The sequence below is a fragment of the Ahaetulla prasina genome, chromosome 14 (assembly GCF_028640845.1).
Source record: "Ahaetulla prasina isolate Xishuangbanna chromosome 14, ASM2864084v1, whole genome shotgun sequence".
Taxonomy (NCBI): Eukaryota; Metazoa; Chordata; class Lepidosauria; order Squamata; family Colubridae; genus Ahaetulla; species Ahaetulla prasina.
Genome location: NC_080552.1, coordinates 24,526,086 through 24,544,801, shown reverse-complemented (window position 1 = coordinate 24,544,801; position 18,716 = coordinate 24,526,086). Strand labels below are relative to the sequence as shown.

Genomic DNA, 18,716 nt, shown 5'->3' with positions numbered 1-18,716 from the left:
GTAGAGAGCATTGCAATAATCCAGCCGAGACGTAACCAGAGCGTGAGTGACCGTGCATAAGGCATCCCGGTCAAGGAAGGGACGCAACTGGCGAACCAAGCGAACTTGGTAAAAAGCCCTCCTGGTGACGGCTGCCAGATGTTCCTCAAAGGACAGCCGGCCATCCAGGAGGACGCCCAAGTTGCGAACCACCTCCTTTGGGGCCACTAACTGCTTCAACAGTCAGCTGCGGATGCAGCTGACTGTACCGGGGTGCCGGAATCCACAGCCACTCCGTCTTGGAGGGATTGAGCTTGAGTCTGTTTCTCCCCATCCAGACCCGTACGGCTTCCAGGCACCGGGACAGCACTTCGACCGCTTCGTTGGGGTGGTCCGGGGTGGAAAAGTACAGCTGAGTGTCATCAGCGTACAGATGATAACTCACCCCGAACCCACTGATGACCTCACCCAGCGGCTTCATGTAGATGTTGAACAGGGTAGGCGAGAGAATCGACCCCTGGGGTACCCCACAAGTGAGGCCCCTCGAGGACGACCTCTGCCCCCCTGTCAACACCGACTGCGACCGGTCAGAGAGATAGGAGGAGAACCACCGATAAACGGTGCCTCCCACTCCCAATCCCTCCAACCGGCGCAGCAGGATACCATGGTCGATGGTATCAAAAGCCGCTGAAAGATCTAATAGGACCAAGGCAGAGGAACAGCCCCTGTCCCTGGCCCTCCAGAGGTCATCCACCAACGCGACCAAAGCCGTCTCCGTGCTATAACCGGCCGGAAGCCGGACTGAACGGGTCTAGATAGACAGCTTCCTCCAGGTGCCGGGAAGCTGCCATGCAACCACATTTCTACAACCTTCGCTAAAAGCGAAGGTTGGAGACTGGACGATAATTTCCCAAAATAGCTGGGTCCAGGGAAGGCTTCTTCAGGAGAGGTCTCACCACCGCCTCCTTCAAGGCGGCGGGGAAAACCCCTTCAACTAAAGAAGCATTTATAATCCCTGAACCAGCCTCGTGTCACTTCCTGAGCAGCCAGTACTAACCAGGAAGGACACGGGTCCAGTAAACACGTGGTCGCATGCAACCTCCCCAGCAACCTGTCCACGCCCTCGGAGCCACAGAATCAAACTCATCCCAAATAACCTCAACAAGACGAGTCTCTGTCACCTCAGCTGAATCATCGCAATCATGGTCCAAACCATCACGGCTGAACGATTTTATCGTATAGATAACCGTTAAACTCCTCGGCTCGACCCTGCAGGGGTCATCCCGCCTCTTGTTGAAGGAGGAACGGGTCACCCAAACAGGGCGGCCGGGCGGTTATCTGCCGACGCAATGAGGGTGGAAACGTAGGAGCGTTTCGCCTCCCTCATTGCCACTAGGTAAGTCCTGGTAAAGGACCTCACTAGTGTCCGATCAGCCTCGGACCTGCTGGACCTCCAAACACTCTCTAGGCGTCTTCTCCGGCGTTTCATCTCTCTCAGCTCCCCGGAGAACCAGGGAGCCAATTGAGATCTGCGCCGGGTCAGAGGTCGCAAAGGCACGACACGGTCCAAAGCCCCAGCCGCGCCCGATCCCAAGCCGCAACTAGTTCTTCAGTCGTGCCGTGGGTAAGATCCTCAGGAAACGCCCAAGCTCCGCCAGAAACCTCTCCGGGTCCATCAGGCGCCTGGGACGGAACCAACGCATCGGCTCCGTCTCCCTGCGGTGGTGAGCAGCGGTTCGAAAGTCTAGGCGAAGGAGAAATGATCCGACCATGACAATGGTTCTTTCACTATATCTCCTAATTCCAGATCATTAACCCACTGACCAGAGATAAAAATCAAGTCTAGCGTGCCTCCCCCGATGTGTGTAGGGCCATCAGTTACTTGAATCAGGTCCAAGGCCGTCATGGAGGCCTGGAACTCCTGAACCACTGTTGATGACAAGCCGGCCGATGGCAAGTTGAAATCTCCCAAGACCAAAAGTCTGGGGATCTCAACCGCCACGCCAGCAAGCACCTCCAGTAGCTCAGGTAGGGCTGTAGTCACGCAGCAAGGAGCCAGGTACGTGATCAACAACCCCATCTGATTACGATGGCCCCACTTCACAAGGAGGGATTCACAGCCAGCTATCTGAGGAACAGTGGACTCCCTTGGCTCCAGACTCTCTAATCACAACCGCCACCCCGCCACCCCTACCCTGGGCCCTCGGCTGATGGAATGCACAGAAACCCGGCGGGCACAGTTCTACCAGGGGTACACCCCCTTCTGTGCCCAACCAGGTCTCTGTAATGCCCATAAGGTCCGCGGACTCCCCCTGAATCAGATCGCAAATCAGGGGAGCCTTATTAACCACGGACCGGGCATTGCAGAGCATCAGCCGAGGCCCGAGCTCTGAGGATCTTGACCATCCGGGAACGAGTAGGGACTGGGGGCGGAGCACGTGATCGCCTTTAAACATCGACCACGTGCTCCCAAAGAACGATACGGCCCCCTGCCTCCGCCATATCTGCCCCTCCCACTTACCGCACAGATGGAATGATAATCTCTGCTCTGTTCAAACCCCTCCCCCCCTCTCTTCGCACCAGCTAAAATAATGTCGTGAGCGCTAGGACTGGACATACCTCCCGACGGGTTTCCCCCATCACCCGCCCTTGCCCTCCCCCCCTTTAAAAATTCCCTATTTAAAAATCCCCAAAGGCTCTTCCTCGACGCATGCCACCTCTGTGGGTCCCAAAACCCGTCATTGAGGCCGGCCCTTGGTAGTGCAGAGGGCCATTCCTGCGAGGCGGGGGCACCTCGCAGGCAGAGGAGTTCATGTGCGGAGTATCGCATGTTGAAAAGTAGAGACAGCGAGAGAAAGACATTTCCTCAGAATGGACAAGGCAAGAATAGCTGGTCCAACCAATGGGAGGCCCCTTTGTCCGATGGAAAGTCAAAGTCAAAAATAGGCCAACACCCATATGGCAAGAAGGTGAGAGGCGCCATCGTCCCCAACCATCGCTGGCACTGTCAATTCCCGGAAAGGGAAACCCCCGACAGCTCTTACAAGACCGGGTGGAATCCCCTCCCCCACCTCTTCAAACAAGGCGGGGGGAGTTCAAAACCCGTCGAAGCAACAATGACCCAGCAAGGAGCATAGTATATGGGATCGAGAGGGGCGCCGTTCTCAAAGCTCACCCCCGCTGCCTTATGTCCATGCCGCGTCTCGCCCAAACTTCCGACACCGGCGATGAGGGTGGGCGAGATGTAAACTCAGCAGACCAGGCGCCGATAGACAAACGCGGGCGGGGCCGTGTCCTTCCACCCGCCGCCTCAACCGCCCGCGCCATGGCCGCCACCATCTGCAGACTCCCAACAGGCCCGGTCTTCGTGTCCACCACCTCCGCGCGGACACAAACCTCAGCAGCCCAAACATCCGGGCTGCTGGGAAGATGGAACCGTCCGGTGCCAAGGACGCCAGTCCAAGACGTCCGAATCAGGAAGCAGCAGGTCGCCAGCAGGCCACAGGCCGGAAGACAGCCGCCCGCTATTTTCACGGGCCGCTGTTTTGCCGGGCCGAAAACAGGCCGAAAACAGCCGTCCGACCACAGACCGCCTGCAGCAGGCCGTTCGCAGCAGGCCGCGCCAAACGGAAGGGCCGCCGCCGCCGCCGCCGCCGCCCCTGCCCGTTCTCAGCAGCCGCTAACCCGAGAGGGTCCAGAAACCCCTCCTACGGCTGCTGGGGTGACAATCCAGCGGGTCAGGGGGTATAGGCGGCTCGGCGAGTCTCAGGAAGCCTCCATTCTCAAGGTAAAATGTCCCTCGCTGTCTCCCGACTCAGCCGCGAGCCTCCATTCCCCACGCATGCGCAGAGCAAATTACGTTAAGCCAGCCCTGCGCGATAAAACAAAAAGGTCTTTAGTTCACGTCGGAAGGTCCGGAGGTCAGGGAGTTGACGTATCCCCGGAGGCAGCTCATTCCAGAGAGCAGGTGCCCCCACAGAGAAGGCCCTCTCCCTGCGGGTCGCCAGTCGACATTGTTTGGCTGACGGCACCCTGAGGAGACCCTCCCTATGGGAGCGCACAGGTCGGTGGGAGGCTATCGGTGGCAGCAGGCGGTCCCGTAAATAACCCAGTCCTATGCCATGGAGAGCTTTAAAGATGGTAACCAACACCTTGAATTGCACCCGGAAGACCACCGGAAGCCAGTGCAGCTTGCGCAGGAGAGGTGTTATATGGGAGCCTCGAGTTGCTCCCTCTATTATCCACGCAGCCGCATTCTGGACCAGTTGAAGCCTCTGGGTGCTCTTCAAGGGGAGCCCCATGTAGAGAGCGTTACAGTAGTCCAGGCAGGAAGTGACGAGGGCATGAGTGACCGTGCATAGGGAATCCTGGTCTAGGAAGGGACGCAACTGGCGTATCAGGCGAACCTGATAAAAAGCTCCCCTGGCGACCGCTGTCATATGTTCTTCTAAGGACAGCCGTGCATCCAGGATGCCTAAATTGCGGATCCTCTCCATAGGGGCCAATGACTCGCCCCCAACAGTCAGCGATGGAGTCAGCTGGCTGTACCGGGATGCCAGTATCCACAGCCACTCAGTCTTGGAAGGGTTGAGATGAAGCCTGTTCTTCCCCATGCCGACCTGGGGGAGGACATCCGACCCAAGCAGTCAGAAGAGCGTGGTCTTGGTCACTTGAAAAGCCGATGGGGGAACTGGTTCTGGCCAGCACTGATGCCTCTTCTTTCCTGAAGTGCTCACCCAGGGAAGATACAGCAAGGAAGGGAAGGCTAGGCTATGGGCCCGAAGGGGAGATGAACCTGCATCTGGAGTACTCTTGGATTCAGTCTGAGCCCATGGGCAACAGCAACAGCATTAGATCTAGCCAGAGCAACATATGCTCAGGTGACCGGGTTAGTCCCTGCGGCAGAATCTGAACCCTTAGCCATAGTCAAGACAGTTGCAGCAGTGGGGGTCACATTCTGCTAGCCAAGACCAAAGAACACATGGATAGCATGCTGAGAATCGGCCCTGGCCTGTAAGGGAGGTTGGAGGGTCAAGAAGTCAAATGGCAGCTCCTTCCACGCCTTTGAACTGAAGTGACCCAGCATGACTGCAATTCCCATTGTGCACGTTTGCAGTTCCCAAGAGTGAAGGTCAATGAGTGTGGTCTTCCTTTTGACATCTCCTCTTCCTCTTTGCCTCATAGGGATGCCAGAAAAGGACAAACAGTGTCCCAATCCTGCCAAGGGGCTTACTGGTAGCTGAGCTGAGCGCATCCCTGGCCTGGGAATCATCAACACGAGATGCAGCTCCTATTTACTTCACAATCTTCCCCAGCATGACTGCAGTTTTTCTTATAGCCGATCTCTCTTCTGAAAGCTGGTCTGGGTCTCTTTGCCAGGACCTCGCTTCGCTTCCTTTCCAATCCGGAGTAAAAGAACAGGCCAAAGATGCTCTGAATGCAACAAAGGGGGTCAGGCGTGCCCACAGCTAAGGGTACCACAGCCAGGGACTGGCTAGGGTGGCCAGCGGTATAGAACCAAGTGTCCCAGAGCCGTGTCTATCATTTGGACAGGGCAGAAGTCAGCAGGGTGGCTCAGGCACCCTCTCTTCTCTGCTGGGTGACAGATTGCGAAGGGCCACACTCTTGAGGGTAAGATGCCCTGGGACAAGCAAAGGCACCCTTATGAAAGAGCCAGACTGGGGATGGACGATCACACATCCTGCTCAAGGTATCCAGGCCCCAACTTGATTCTCCGATCCCAATATGGATTTGGAGGCAGACTCTTCTCTGGGGCACATCACCCACCCTCTGACCCATAGCATTTGGGTTCCCTGCAGTGAGGAGCAATATAGTTTGTCTTTGTTAGAGGCTAAATGTCACAGAATGAGTTGGAGGCGTAAAGCACTTGGGGAAATGTATAAAAAATAAAGAAATAAAAATAAAAAAATAATTTATAAATTTATAAAAAATAAAGCCCGGCCCAAGGTTGACTCAGCCTTCCATCCTTTATAAGGTAGGTAAAATGAGGACCCAGATTGTTGGGGGGGCAATAAGTTGACTTTGTAAAAATATACAAATAGAATGAGACTATTGCCTTATACACTGTAAGCCGCCCTGAGTCTTCGGAGAAGGGCGGGGTATAAATGTAAACAACAACAAAAAAAAATGTTCAATGCCCCCTCACCATCCAAGTGCTGTTGCTGAGGTAGATCTGCACCATAGCCAGAGATGCTGCCCCTTGTGGCTAAGAGAATACAGCACAGCCGTCTAGTTTCAGAGTTTATTTGCTTTCTCCCATTTTAAATTGACCCGGATCCAAAGCTCTCTATATGACACAGAAATCACAAACATAGAATATAAGGTGCCAGGAAGACAGAGCAGAAAAAAACCCAGATGGAATCATCACAGGCACATAAGAATTCCAGCAACAAAAGGAAACAGTGCAAAGGATTCAATTTTCTTCCTGAATTACTTGAGTGAGTAAGCCTTCCTCTTGGAGCTGGAGTCCTGTCCCTGCCCTTCTGGCACAGCTCAGCTGGGAAATGGGTCTTAAGAGTAACTGCTATTTTTCAGCCTTCCAAAGAGCCATTTGATCTGGGCTGATGGCAAAGCACAATGACGCTTCCAAGGCACTTCTGGGCCTCCAGTTCCGCATAGATGCCTATTCTCTGAGGGGCACCAGGGGGAAGTGCTGTGGTGTGGCATTTGGGGAACTTCTCCATCAGGGCTACAGAGCAGCCTTAGTCCTTGGGACTGCTGCCAGGCCAGGCCTCTCCCTGCCAAAGAGGAGGAAGGGCAGTGAGCTTTCCCTCATCGAGTCCTAGTGGCCAGCTGGCATCCCCTCCTTTGGCCAGGGAAGACAGTGCTTGAAGCATGAGGAGAGGCGTGGATTGGTGGCCCAGGCTGAGGAGCCAAGGGTTGGGCAGGAAGTCTGGCCAGGCAGAGATCGGAGCACCTTCTGCTCTGCCAAGGCCGGGCTGCCAAGGGGCCCGATGGAAGGAGAGCAAAGGGAGAAAGTGGCTTTTGCTGAGTTTCATCTGGATCTCTTCCGGAAAAGGCCACTTAGCGACCGGGAACCTGGGGATGCTCAGCCGGGATGCCAGCCAGCCACTGCCCGCCTTGCGAGGTCAAGGCCGGAGGAAGAAGGGCGCCAAAGCCGGCCTGCCGCGAAGAAACTCGGGGAACTCCCTGCCGGCGTCGCGGTATCCTAAGGCCGGAGCGAACCTCCGCCCCGACTATCCTGCTGCCCGGCAGAGCCGCCACGAAGAGCCTCCGTCCTGGCCTGCAAGGGCGTTCCGTTCCGCTTCGCTCGTCCAGGCACCAGAAGGTCCGCCCGCCTGCCCACCGCGCTTCCTATATGGGCGGCCGGGCGCCGCCTCCATCTCCGGCTCCTTCCGCTCTGCCTTCTGAGCCAGGGGAGCCCCCGTCCGTCGGGGATGGCCCTGCGTGCTGGCCGGAGGGGCCCCAAGTCAGCCGCCTGCTTAGTGGGCGAGGCGGGCAGCAGGGTCCCTCCGCAGCGGGCGGGGGCCTCAGGCTCCTATTGGCGGGCCGTCAAGGGGGACCCCCGGGACGGCCGCGAGTCATAAAAACGAACCTCGGAGCGGAGCCGGCCGCCCTCCCACCTTTTCCTTGCGTGGACTGGCCGCCCCGCCCCCCGAGAAGGCGAGCGCGGCTGCTGGGGCCGGCTAGGAGAGTGGCGAGTGCGACTGCTGCTGGGGCCGGCCTATCCCGGCGCTTCCCGCCGGTGGAAGAGGCAGGCTGGCTTGCTGCCCCCCTCCGCCCCCTGGGAGGGCGCCGGAGCGCCACTCCGCCCAGCCTGATACGGAAAGCCGAGCCTTCTTCGGGAGATCCGGCGCCGGAGGTCGTCGTTCAAGACAAGGGGAAGGGGCCGCTCGCCCGCCCCACCTCCCGCCCCTCCTCTCCAGCAGGCGCCACCTCCATCCGCGCGGGACTCGCCCCCCGCGTCCCAGAGCCGGGGGAGGGGAGCCGGAGAGACCCTCCCCTTCGCCTCCTCCTCCGCCGCCCTCGCTCGCTCGCTCGGCATCTTCTCCGCCCGCCCTCCCTGCCGAGGCGCAGATGTGGCGCTGCTGCCGTGCGCCCCATCGGTGCCGGTGGGGGTGGCCGAGGCGGCGCGGCGAGGCGCCCCCCGGAGCTCTCTCCCCCAGGTGAAAGCTTGTCAGAACCCCCAAAGAGGGCCGCCCCAGCGCCGCTCCCGAGCCTTCCGCCCGGTCGCCTAGCCACCGGGGGCGCGCACAAAGCCGCGCCGAGACGCCTCCCTCCCTTCCACCACCGGCCAGCGCCAAGGTAAGGCCACGGGGGCGCAGGTGGTCGGTCGGTCGGGAAGGGAGGTGGCGCCTTTGGAGATCCGGGCGGAGGAGGGCGATGGATCGGACCCAGATGGGGGAAGTCGTCGCGACGGCAAACCATGCCTGTCCTTTGCTGGAAGCCATTATCCCTCTGGCCGGCGTCCCTTCTCTGGCTTGCTTGCTTTCTGCAATGGGAACCTCAGCGCCCTAATTGAGCGCACGACGCCCCCGCCCTGCGCCTTGCCTGTGGGTTTCGACCCCGGGGGTATTCGTGGGAGGGCAGGGGAGGCTACCCACATCGCGAGAGGAGGGCTGCGTCCCCCTCCTGGACTTGAAACGACCCTTTCAGGCCAACCTAACGAGGAAGAAGGGAGCGGAAAGCGCAGGGTCACCACGGGAACCCGGGCCACCATGGGGTAGCCCTTCTTCAAAGGTCCTTTGGGACTGGCAGCTGGGATCCCCTTCCTGCTCTGCTCCAGCACATCTTCCCGCTGAAAGGGAGTTTCCAGGGCACAACCCATTGGGGGATGGCATCTTCTGGCCCAGCGGTCAGGGTGCAGTCTGTCAGAGTGTGGGGTCTGAACAAGATGAGTGGATCTGTGGTTTGTTGGGGAGCCAGGAAGAGCAGGAATGTCCTGGCGAGACCTCCCTTCTGATAGCCACCCAAGCATGCTGTAGCAGCAGAGTCCCAGCAGAGAGCAGGAAAACCTGGATGTGGCCACTGCACTCTATGCTCCCCCCTAAAAAAACCTTTGGGAATGGTGAGGAGTTGTAGCCCAGAAGGGAAGGCGCCACGGACAGCCATTGCCTGCACTGGACACAGGGGGCACTCTGGCTAGAAGGCCAGCAGTTCTCTAGAGTGGGAGGTGGGCTTGACCTTGTCTCCCCTTCCCCTTCCCAGCTTCACCTGAGCAGGGGGCTGCAGGGATGACTCCTCTCCCAGGACCCCTCACCCTTCCGGGCCTGATTGGGTGTCTTCCACAGCACTGGCATTTTCTGCCCCCCCCTTTCTGGGGGAAAATTCTGTGCACTGAGACCTGTATTTTTGAGGGGGGGGGGAAACTGGAGGGCAGGAGATGGGGTGCAGCAGGGGAAGCAGGGATGCCCTCCGGGGAGCCAGTCTGACTGAGATATGGGCAGGGCAACCTAGGGGCCCTAAGAAACCCCCTTTCTCATCATGCTGGAGACCCTCAATGGCTGAAACTGACAGGACTTGATTGTCTCCCCAGCCCTTGATAGTCTTCCTGCCGTTGGAGGGCCCCCTTGCTTCTGAGTCTGAGGGCTCTGGGTGATCTCAGGATCTGACTCTCTCAGCTGCATTTCTCTAAAGCTATTTAAGGGACTAGCCGTGAGCATACTTGGGGCACTGGTCAGTGTAGGATTGCCCTTCTTGCCTGTTCCAAAGAGGCTGCAGGTCCTGCCTCTGATTTCCAGAAAGGGCAGGAGGGAGAAAAAAAGGCTGCTAGCCATCTCATCAGACTGCCAGGGCAGGGAGCTGCCAAGAGCGCCCCCCCCACACCCCAGCAGAGTCCTCCCAGGGCTGCCCCTCACTCAACAACCTGGGGCATGCTGGTCTGCTTCCTGCTTTCCTCCTGCCCCCGCCCCATTTTGGCTGAATTTGCATTAGCTTGGCAGCTGCCCAGGTGAAGTGGTCACTCAGGGTGCCATCGGCTGTCTTGCATCCAAGGAGGCAGGGCTGTGCTTGGGTGGACAGAGGGGGTAAGGGCAGAACATTTGGAGGTGAGATAGGTAGGAAAGGAGTTGCTCTTGCTGGAAGAGGGCGAGGTGAGTTAGCCACTGAGCAGAGGGGCACTGCCAACTGAATGGATCCCTGCCCCACCCAGGCACTGTCCATAGCTGCTTTCTGGGGCTCTTGACAGCATAGTTGCCTCGAATCCCACTGGTATATTCCCCAAGTGTGCTTTCCCAAGCCTCTCGCCCCTGGGGCAGGGGTCAGCGAGCTCTGTGGGGTGAACCTGGGCTTCTGCAAATCTGAGAAGATGGGGCTGTGCTGGACAGATGGGGAGGGCCTGCAAGGTGCCCAGATCACAGCCAGGATTACTCTTTGCCCAGAGAAGGCGGGGCCCCAGTCAAGGAGCGCCTGGAACTGAGCGGGGGGGGGGGAGCCACTACCAGGTGGGCCAACTGGACAGAGCCTCCTCTGACTTCCTGCCAGTGGGTGGGGGCATGTTTGGAGGGACCTCCAGACCTTCCCAGCCAGGTCCCAGCAGTGCCCCCCTCCCCCTGCATTCCTACTAGATGGGCTTTAGGTATTTAATTCAACAAATAAGTGCTGCGGGTTCATACTGATTTTGTTTACCATGAGTGCTGTTTTAGTCATGTTTCATGAAAGGGAAGTAAAGGTAACTAGATGGATGTTGCTGGTATTTTATTATAGGTGCCTTGCACTCTGTTTTGTTAGAAAAATAAGATAAATCCCATGAATAAATAAAAAGGAATGCACCCTGGTGTACATATTTACTCCAAAGACTTAATAAGCTGTAATCCATTGAGCTGTTAGGTTATTGGTGGTCCCATTCCACTCCCCTGGCATATATTCTGAGGGGTTGGAGAGTAGAAAAAGGAAGATCCATCTCTTTACCTGAGAACTAGTGGCTTGTGATTCAGTTAAACTGTGTGGCTGCTTCTCTACATGGTCCTGAGCCTGGAGCCCCTCAGCAAATAGATTAAGTAGGGAATTTGGCTGGGGACTCCCCCACCTTGGCTGGCAGCGTGGCTCCTGGAAGCCAGGCAGAGGCACCAGCTGCTGATTTTAAACTGCCTTCCTCACCAGAGAGGTGGCTGAATAGGTGGTCTCCTTCAGGCTGGTGTAGTCTGTGTCAGGCAACAGCTCTTCACCTGCTAGTGGTGCAGTCCTGAACATCGAGAGAAGAACCTGGAAGAACCCTCCAGGGTACCAGTCCTGGAGAGGACCTGGCAGCTGGAGGAAGGGCGCCTGAGATCTGCCTCTGTGTTCTTGGCTGCTTCCTGACCACATCCAGTCCTTGCCTGGCTGTCATTGATATGAGTCAGTACAGGAGGGAAGTGGTGAGGTGGGTCTGCCAGGGATGAAGGAGCAGGGAACTGCGCCTAGGCATGGAGTGCCCAGCCATCCGGCCTCCCCCTGAAGTGTCCAAGTCTTAAGAAAACAGCTGGGGAGGGTCTTGCCAGCAGGACAGCTTCTGTTCGTCTGCCAGGCTTGGTTTGGACGCTCCTTCTTGTTCTCTGGAGGGACATTAGGTGCCTCTGCACAGCTGTGGAGGGAGGCCTGCCGGCCCCTCCTGCAAGTGGCTCCCTCGGTTGACTTCCTCTGGATTCTGGGAAGGCTTGTTCCCAGGAATGTTCTGCTCTGGGGCCAGTTTGGTTTGGCAGCTACTGCTACCTCGCAGGGCGGGGGAGCTGCTTCCCATCCAGTGTCCCACCCAGCCCAGCTCCTGGGAGCAGCTCAGGAATCCAGCGAGAGGCCACTGGAATAAGGCGGGGGGGGGGGAGGCCAGATTCTGTGGAGGCAGAGAGCTGCTCTGCACAGCAGGGGCAGCAGCTCCTCCCTTAGCACTCCAGGCTCTCCGTGGGAAATGGTGCCTCCCCTAGACTGTTGATCTCCTGGGCTGTTGTCACTGAAGCATCCTGAAGCCCTGATCCCAATGCTTGCTGTGTGAACCTGGCCTTCCGAGGGAGCAGGAGACGGAAGGCCTCTGGCCATGTGCTTGGCTTCTGGCAGCTGCCAGGACTTGGTTGAAGCCGGCCAGAGGCTCTTCTGCCAGGAGGCCCCTGACACTGGAGAATGAGAGGCCGCTGGGGCAGCGTAGATTCTGCTCAGGCATGTCTCCTGGAGGAGGGGAAAGGCTGGGCAAAGGGGGCTCTCCATGTGGAAGAGGGAATGGCATAGGGTGGGCACCCGAACAGGCAGAGTAGCAGTGCCAGGGAGGTGGGCAAGGCCCTGTTGTGGCCTGCATCTTGAATGGGGGGAGACTTCCAGGGGATGCGGTCTGATCTTTCCCAGTGACGTCCTTATGTGTCTGCCCTTTGTCTCTCCTCTGGGCGCACTCACTCGTGGGCCCTGATGGCTATACTGTAGAGCTGGTAGCCCCCCCCTTTGCGCCAGGTGCAGGGTGCGGCTGTGTCAGTGTAGGGGCTGGGTTAAGCCAGGGCTTCCTCCGTGAGAGGCCCACAGTGGGGCCTGACACCTGCATTCTCCCCTTCAGCTGCTCTGCACCCAGCCAGGCTGCACCTCCTTTCTCACCGCCCTCACCACTTCACCCAGTCACAGGAAGAGGAGTGGGGTGTAGCTCGGTGCCAGAAGCGCCCCCCCATTGGGCCTCAGCCTGGCCCAGTGCAGAGCGTGGGGGGGGGGGTTGCCAAGATCTTTGCCCCTCTCTCAAATGCGCGTGTTGTGATTCCCCCCTCCCCCTCCCCCGCCTCTGCATTGCAGCCTCGGCGCTGGCCTCGCCGAGGTGCTTCTCCCTCTGGCTGCCCGCCTCCCCCCCCCACTTCCAGGGAGGGGCCTGCGCATTCCAGCATGTCTGAGCCGCAGCCCGGCCGGGCCCAGCGCCAAGGCCGGCGGGGAGGGCAAGCAGGAGCCGGCCTGCGCCATCCGGGTCGGGTGAGTTCGCAGGTGCCGCCCAGAGCTGGGCGGGGGGCGCGGCGTGCCAGGCCCACGGAGAGTGCGGCGGGGGGCCCTCCCTGCGCCTTTGCCGGAGGAGGGAAGCGCCCGCCGCCCCTTCCCGCGCCCGGCCTGCCCGCGGATGCGGATGCGGCAGGCAGGGCGGGCGTTCCTGGCGGCCGGGGGCGCGGCCGGAGGAAACGCAAGAGCCGCGGCCTCGGGCGGAACTGCCTCCAAGGAGCGCCTGCGGGTCAGGCCGGCGGCAGCCGCGCCCTCTGAGCATGGGCAAAGTATCAGGACCGGCTGGGCTGGAGTGCGGAGGCCGCGGGTCCTTCGCACGCTCGTCGAGGCCGGCCTGGCCGGTGGGAGGAAGGGGGAGACACGTGTCAGCAGCCGGCCCGCCTGGCTCGCCGGGAGGGCGGGGACACTGCGCCGCGTTGAACCCCGGAGCGATCCGGGCGCCGCTTCGGGCAACCGAGCTGCGGGGAAGGGGCCGCATGAGGGGAGTGGGCTGGGCCTGACCGGCAACAACGGCCCTCGAGAGGAGAGCAGCCTTTTGCCCATTCCCCTGCAGGAGATGGCCGCCCTTCCCTATGAAGTGGGCGCTCTGATTCCTCACAGGGCCCCTTTTAGCAAGGCTCGGGGCTGCTTCCCAATGCCCAAGGCGTCGCATTCTGCCCCCTGGCCGGTGGGGTGTGTGTCTTTCGTGAGGCCGTGCTGCCGCCCTTTCCCCAGGAAGCACCCCCTCCCCACACCCGTTTGTAGCTCCACAGCCTGCAGGCAAGAACAAGGAGCAGCTGTTTGCAATTGGAAGGTCTTCCTGTGGGGGAGGGGGTGCTGGCACCCACAAAGTGAAAGCCTGATGTGAAGGGTAGATTGACGGCCTTGCTTTTGCAACTGCCCCCCCATTGTGCCCCAAATATTCAGGGGGGTGGCAGGGAGCAACTGGCTGGGTTTTCCCACCTGCTTGACTGCTGGCCCCCTCGGACCCTTCCCTTCAGAGAGCAGTCTCCTGCAGCCCCAGAAGTAGTAAGCATTGGGGGGGGGGGGCAACCCCCTGCTGGATTCTCCATAGAGCAGCTTTGGGACAGGTAGACCTAGAGGATCCATTGGGGAAGGCTGGCATATCAGGAGCAAATGAGGCATCCCTGCCTTTCCAAATCCCATGCAGGGTGACAGAAGACCCCCGAGTCCACCCCAGCTGACCAGAGCAATCTGCTCCCTCGCTGCTGGCCCTCCATGCATTCCTTAGACGAGCCCCTGGACCTCAAGCTGAGTGTCTCCAAACTCCCGGATGTCCGAGAGAAGTGTGACTGGGCCCTGGGTAGCACCAAGGGCCGAACTCTGTGCCAGATTTCAGAGGACGAGGGCTACCTGGTAGCGGGCCCTGGCTCCCCTCCAGAGGGTGAGTAGCAGGCAGGGAAGGGAGGGTGGGCTAGGCTGCTCCCTTGCTGGTGGGAAAGGGGTGCATTGCTTGCTGATCCTGATCCATCTTCTGCCCCCTCCAGGCCTCCAGCCGCACCCTCAATGCCAAGACAAGAGAGACCATGGGTTCTCCTCGCCTCCTACCATTGACCTGAGCCTGTCCCCTTCTCCACCAGGCCGGGACACCCCCCCCAACGGCAACACATCCGCCTCCCCAGACAGGCAGAGCAGTGGGGGGCTGGTGAACTGCACCAGCTTGCGTGTAAGTGTCAGGGTGGTTGGGTGCAGCAAGGCATGCCAACTCTGCCGCACATCCCAAAGGGGGGGCTCACAAAGCCCATGTATGTGCCAGAGCTTTCCTGAATCTCCCTGGCATGTTTCCTCAAGGCTGGGGATGAAGCAGTGCAGCCTCCCCGCTGACAGGCTCTGCGCCATGGAGGTTTCTGCCCCCCCTCCCCTGGTGGCTTTCAAGGGGGTATTATGTCTAATGCCACTGGGGATGGCTCCTTTTCTTCAGCTGAGGCTCCTGAACGGCGGGGGGGGGGGAAGGGGGGGCAAGCAGAGGGACTCCGCCTGCCCTGGCCACACCCAGCAGCTTTCCTGAGCAGCTGACTCTGCTTCCAGCTCTTCCAGAGGAGCCTGGGAAGAAGGTCTGCCCTTGGCAGAACAGAAACATCCATTCACTATGGGGGGGGGGGGGATAGGCTGCCGGCCAATTGCCCTTCCTCGTCCTTCCAGGACCTGCAGTCCCTGCGCTACCTTGAGAGTCTCCGCAGCTCCTTCCAGTTCTTCCTGCCTCTGAACTCAGGAGGGTCCCTGCACCTGCCCGGCTCCACTTTCCTGGCGCCCTCCAAGGAGAAGCGGCTGTCTTTGGATACGGCTGTGCAGAAGCAGCTAGTGTGCCACTGGTCGAAGGTGAGCAGTCTCTCCTTTCAGAACCGCCTCTGCCAAGCTGGGGTGCCTATGCTCTTCTCCAGTGACCCCAGGCCTCACTCTCCCCCCACCCCACAGTGCAACCAGCTGTTTGAGCTCCTGCAAGACCTTGTGGACCACGTCAACGACTTCCACGTGAAGCCAGAGAAGGATGCTGGCTATCGTTGCCACTGGGAGGGTTGTGCCCGCCACGGCCGGGGCTTCAACGCCAGGTAATTGTTTCCTTGCTGTTGAGAAGGTACGGGGCCTGCCTTGGCCAGGCAGCCTTGGGATGGCGCCACAGCTCAGCAATCTCAATGCTCCAATGGGCATGGAATGTCTGGGGAAGGCTGCTCTGGTCACGCTTCCACACGGCCATTTTGTTGGCCTCCCGGCTGTGGCCCAAATCCCTCCTGTCAGCCGACTCCCTACAGCCCTGGCAGGAAGCCAGGCATTGGTCTTTGGAGGCAGGCACTCCCAGCTGTTGAAGCGCTGGGGTGGTGGAAAGGAGCCAGTCCCCCCCACCCGTCCCCCATTGTGAGTGGCTTTTGCTCTGCAGGTACAAGATGCTGATCCACATCCGCACACACACCAACGAGAAGCCCCATCGCTGCCCGACCTGCAACAAGAGCTTCTCCCGGCTAGAAAACCTGAAGATCCACAACCGCTCCCACACAGGTGAGTCTGACTGGGTTCCACCACCATCCCCCCAGTAAGCACAGCTTCCCTCCAGACTGGCCTGACCCTCTGGATGTGCCCTGCCACAAATGCCAGGATCCAATGAGCCCCAGATGGGTCCTGGAGAGGGCAGTGGGATGGATGGCCTGGGGGTCAGGGTCCTCCCTCGACCCTCCCAAAGCCCCCCACCCCATGCGGGAGAGGGAGGCAAGAGCTCCTCCTCCCTGAAGCAGCCCTGCTCCCCACTCTTCCCTGCAGGGGAGAAGCCCTACCTTTGCCCCTATGAAGGCTGCAGCAAGCGCTACTCCAACTCCAGCGACCGCTTCAAGCACACCCGCACCCACTACGTGGACAAGCCCTACCACTGCAAGATGCCTGGCTGCCACAAGCGCTACACCGACCCCAGCTCCCTCCGTAAGCACATCAAGGCCCACGGGCACTTCATCACCCGCGAGCAGCAGGAGCTGCTGAAGCTGCAGCCCCCCACCAAGGCCCCTCCACTCATGGCCAATGGACCATACCTCAGCGGGGCACAGATCATTGTGCCTACTCCGGCTGCCCTCTTTGGCAGCCATAGCCTGCCCCTCCCTCTGCCCCATGCCCCCCTGGATCTCAGCACCTTAGCCTGCAGTGGGCTGGGCACGGCCGCCATTGCGGGCCTGCCCAGCCCCACGCTTGCCCCTTTGAACTTGGCCAAGAACCCCCTGCTGGCCTCCCCTTTCTCAGTGGGCAGCCTGGGGCTGCCAGTGGTGTCCTTGCTGGCTGGCACCTCTGCCAAGGCAGCTGTTGAGCGAGGGCAGGAGAGCAGGGCCCGGCCCTTCAAAGGCGACATTGGTGAAAGCAGCCGATGCAAGGAAACCAGTGAGAGAGTGAAACTGGCCAAGCTGCGGACAACCACAGACGGCCTCCCTCTGCTCCCTGGGGGCATCCTGGACCTGTCCACTGGCATGAACTCAGGGGCAACCGCGGAAACTCTGCCACCAGGTTGGATGGTAATCCCGGCTGGCTCCGTTTTACTGAAGGAAGCTGTGGTGAGCTAAGTAGGGAAGAGCAAGGAGGAGGACTGGAAGGGGACCTTCTGGTATTCAATCTGAGTGAGCGATGCATGTGAGCAAAGCAATAAGAAGCTTCCCAGGGCAGCAGCCAGGAATTCCACCCTCCCCTCTCTGTTCTGCCGAATGCCAGGCAGGGCCGACCCAGGAGCGCCAATGCAGGAAGCAGCGCTGGTGGGTTCATCCCCAGCAAGACCTTCTCAGCCCGGCCCCCCTTTTCTCAGCCTTGCTTTAGCTCAAGAATCACTGGGGGAGCCCACTTGAAGAAGCTTCCGCCCAAAGGTGCCGCTTCTTCTTTTGGCCCCTTTGGTGCTGGCAGCAGCCACACTGCAGGCCTTGCTGTGCCCAGTTTGCTCCTCTCTGCCTTTAGGGTGCTTCCCATCCCCCGTTTTTTCTTTGGAGCCCAGCAGTGCAGCCCTGTGGCTCAGAGGCCTTTTCCTCCCCCACTTTGGCTGCTGTTCAGAAGCCAATCCTGGAAGAGCTGTTATCAGCTGCCTCCCTCCTCTCCAGCCCAGGGCTTCTGCCTGGTTCAGACCTCTCTGACAAGGCACACCATGGCGTGTGCTGCTGATGAGACAGTTCCCTGACACGGAGGAATTGAACTGCGCACTTCCCTCCATAAGCAGTTTCTTATATTAAAGCTGTGCAACAAAGGCAGTGAGGATGAGAAGATGGCAAAGCATCCCCGGATGAAGGTTCAGTCTGTGCTGGGTCCTGGGCTGCTTCTGCCCTGTAAACTTTGCAAGAGCCTCTTTTTTATGGCTGGGGGGATTCCCTCCCTTGCTTTTAGAAAAGCAGAGCGCTGGACAAGCTGGCACCTTTTATGCAGATCCAAGATGACCTGCTACACTAACAGCAGGAAGCCATGAACTTGTCAAGCCTGGCCAGGAGATAGCTGGGACCTAGGGATGGGTGGGAAAAACATAGCCCATCCCCTCTATCATAAATGCAGGCCCTGCCACCGGCTGTACCAGCTTCAGGAGCCCAGCAGAGAAGCAGCATTTGCTCTGCCTTTCGCCACTCCACCCCTTGGCTCCTGCAGCAGCCCAGATCACCTCTTGACTGCCCTCCTTGTATTGGTGGGTCACTATGTTTCCAACCGCCTTTCCTAGACAAGGGCATCTCTGGGTATCCCCCTATATATCCCACCCCTCAAGGGACCTGCAACTGTCCCTGTGCCATCTACATACCTCCCTTGAGCAGCCCCTACAGGCAATTCCTGGCAAACTTTCAGTGGTCCACATAGTCCCAAGGATCCAGAACCACCTGGGCCGGGGAGCTGGACTCCCAAGCACATGCATGCTTGCTCGGGGCTCCCACTCAAAGCATCCCGCTGGGCAAACTGGCCTCGGAACTGATGCACGCAGGCTGCCAGTGTTTTCCTGTTTCTAAGTGCCTTTTGATTGTAGGTTATGTTGGGGGTGATGCCCTCCTCTTGCCTCAGTTATGTTAGTATAGTTTTAAGACAGAAAAAGATAAGCTATAACTTGACCCACCGGTCCTCCAGAAGGGAGGATGATTATGACAAGAACAATAAAGTACACAAAAAAGCCTTGCTAGGTGCTGGTGATATCTGCGATTGGTCTGTATATATGTCTTGGGAAGGGAAGGGAGATGTTCAGAGAAAAGATGGCTTCATGTATTCTCCCTCCCATACAAGTCATGATGCCACAACCCAAGCTATCCACATTTTGGTTTGGTGTCCTGTGCAGCCCACAGCAGCAAAGCTGGCCTTGGGCAATCGGACTAAACTAAGGCAAGGTCCCACAAGCAGCTGGT

The 18,716-nt window shown here is 59.1% G+C and overlaps 1 protein-coding gene across 5 annotated transcripts; it reads left to right on the top strand.

Moving 5' to 3' along the window:
• The first annotated feature begins 7,999 nt into the window (after positions 1-7,999).
• Positions 8,000-18,489, top strand: GLIS2 (GLIS family zinc finger 2). Of its 5 annotated transcripts, none has more exons than XM_058157728.1 (7): positions 8,000-8,265; positions 14,042-14,275; positions 14,379-14,557; positions 15,034-15,210; positions 15,307-15,440; positions 15,767-15,885; positions 16,144-18,489. In XM_058157728.1, the coding sequence occupies exons 2-7, from the start codon at positions 14,110-14,112 to the stop codon at positions 16,923-16,925; spliced, it is 1,557 nt and encodes a 518-aa protein (XP_058013711.1). In that variant the 5' UTR covers positions 8,000-8,265; positions 14,042-14,109; the 3' UTR covers positions 16,926-18,489. The 5 variants fall into 5 exon arrangements, with proteins under 5 accessions (XP_058013711.1, XP_058013713.1, XP_058013714.1 ...); XM_058157730.1 differs by having other exon boundaries at positions 8,008-8,126; XM_058157731.1 differs by lacking the exon at positions 8,000-8,265 and adding an exon at positions 12,140-12,870.
• Positions 18,490-18,716: the final 227 nt, after the last annotated feature.

Excerpts from the sequence above, each read along its gene's own strand:
- GLIS2 (XM_058157728.1), top strand. The coding sequence starts at position 14,110 with ATGCATTCCTTAGACGAGCCCCTGGACCTCAAGCTGAGTGTCTCCAAA. Across the intron at positions 15,441-15,766 it reads GGCCGGGGCTTCAACGCCAG|GTACAAGATGCTGATCCACA; the intron begins GTAATTGTTTCC and ends TTTGCTCTGCAG. Across the intron at positions 15,886-16,143 it reads CCACAACCGCTCCCACACAG|GGGAGAAGCCCTACCTTTGC; the intron begins GTGAGTCTGACT and ends TCTTCCCTGCAG.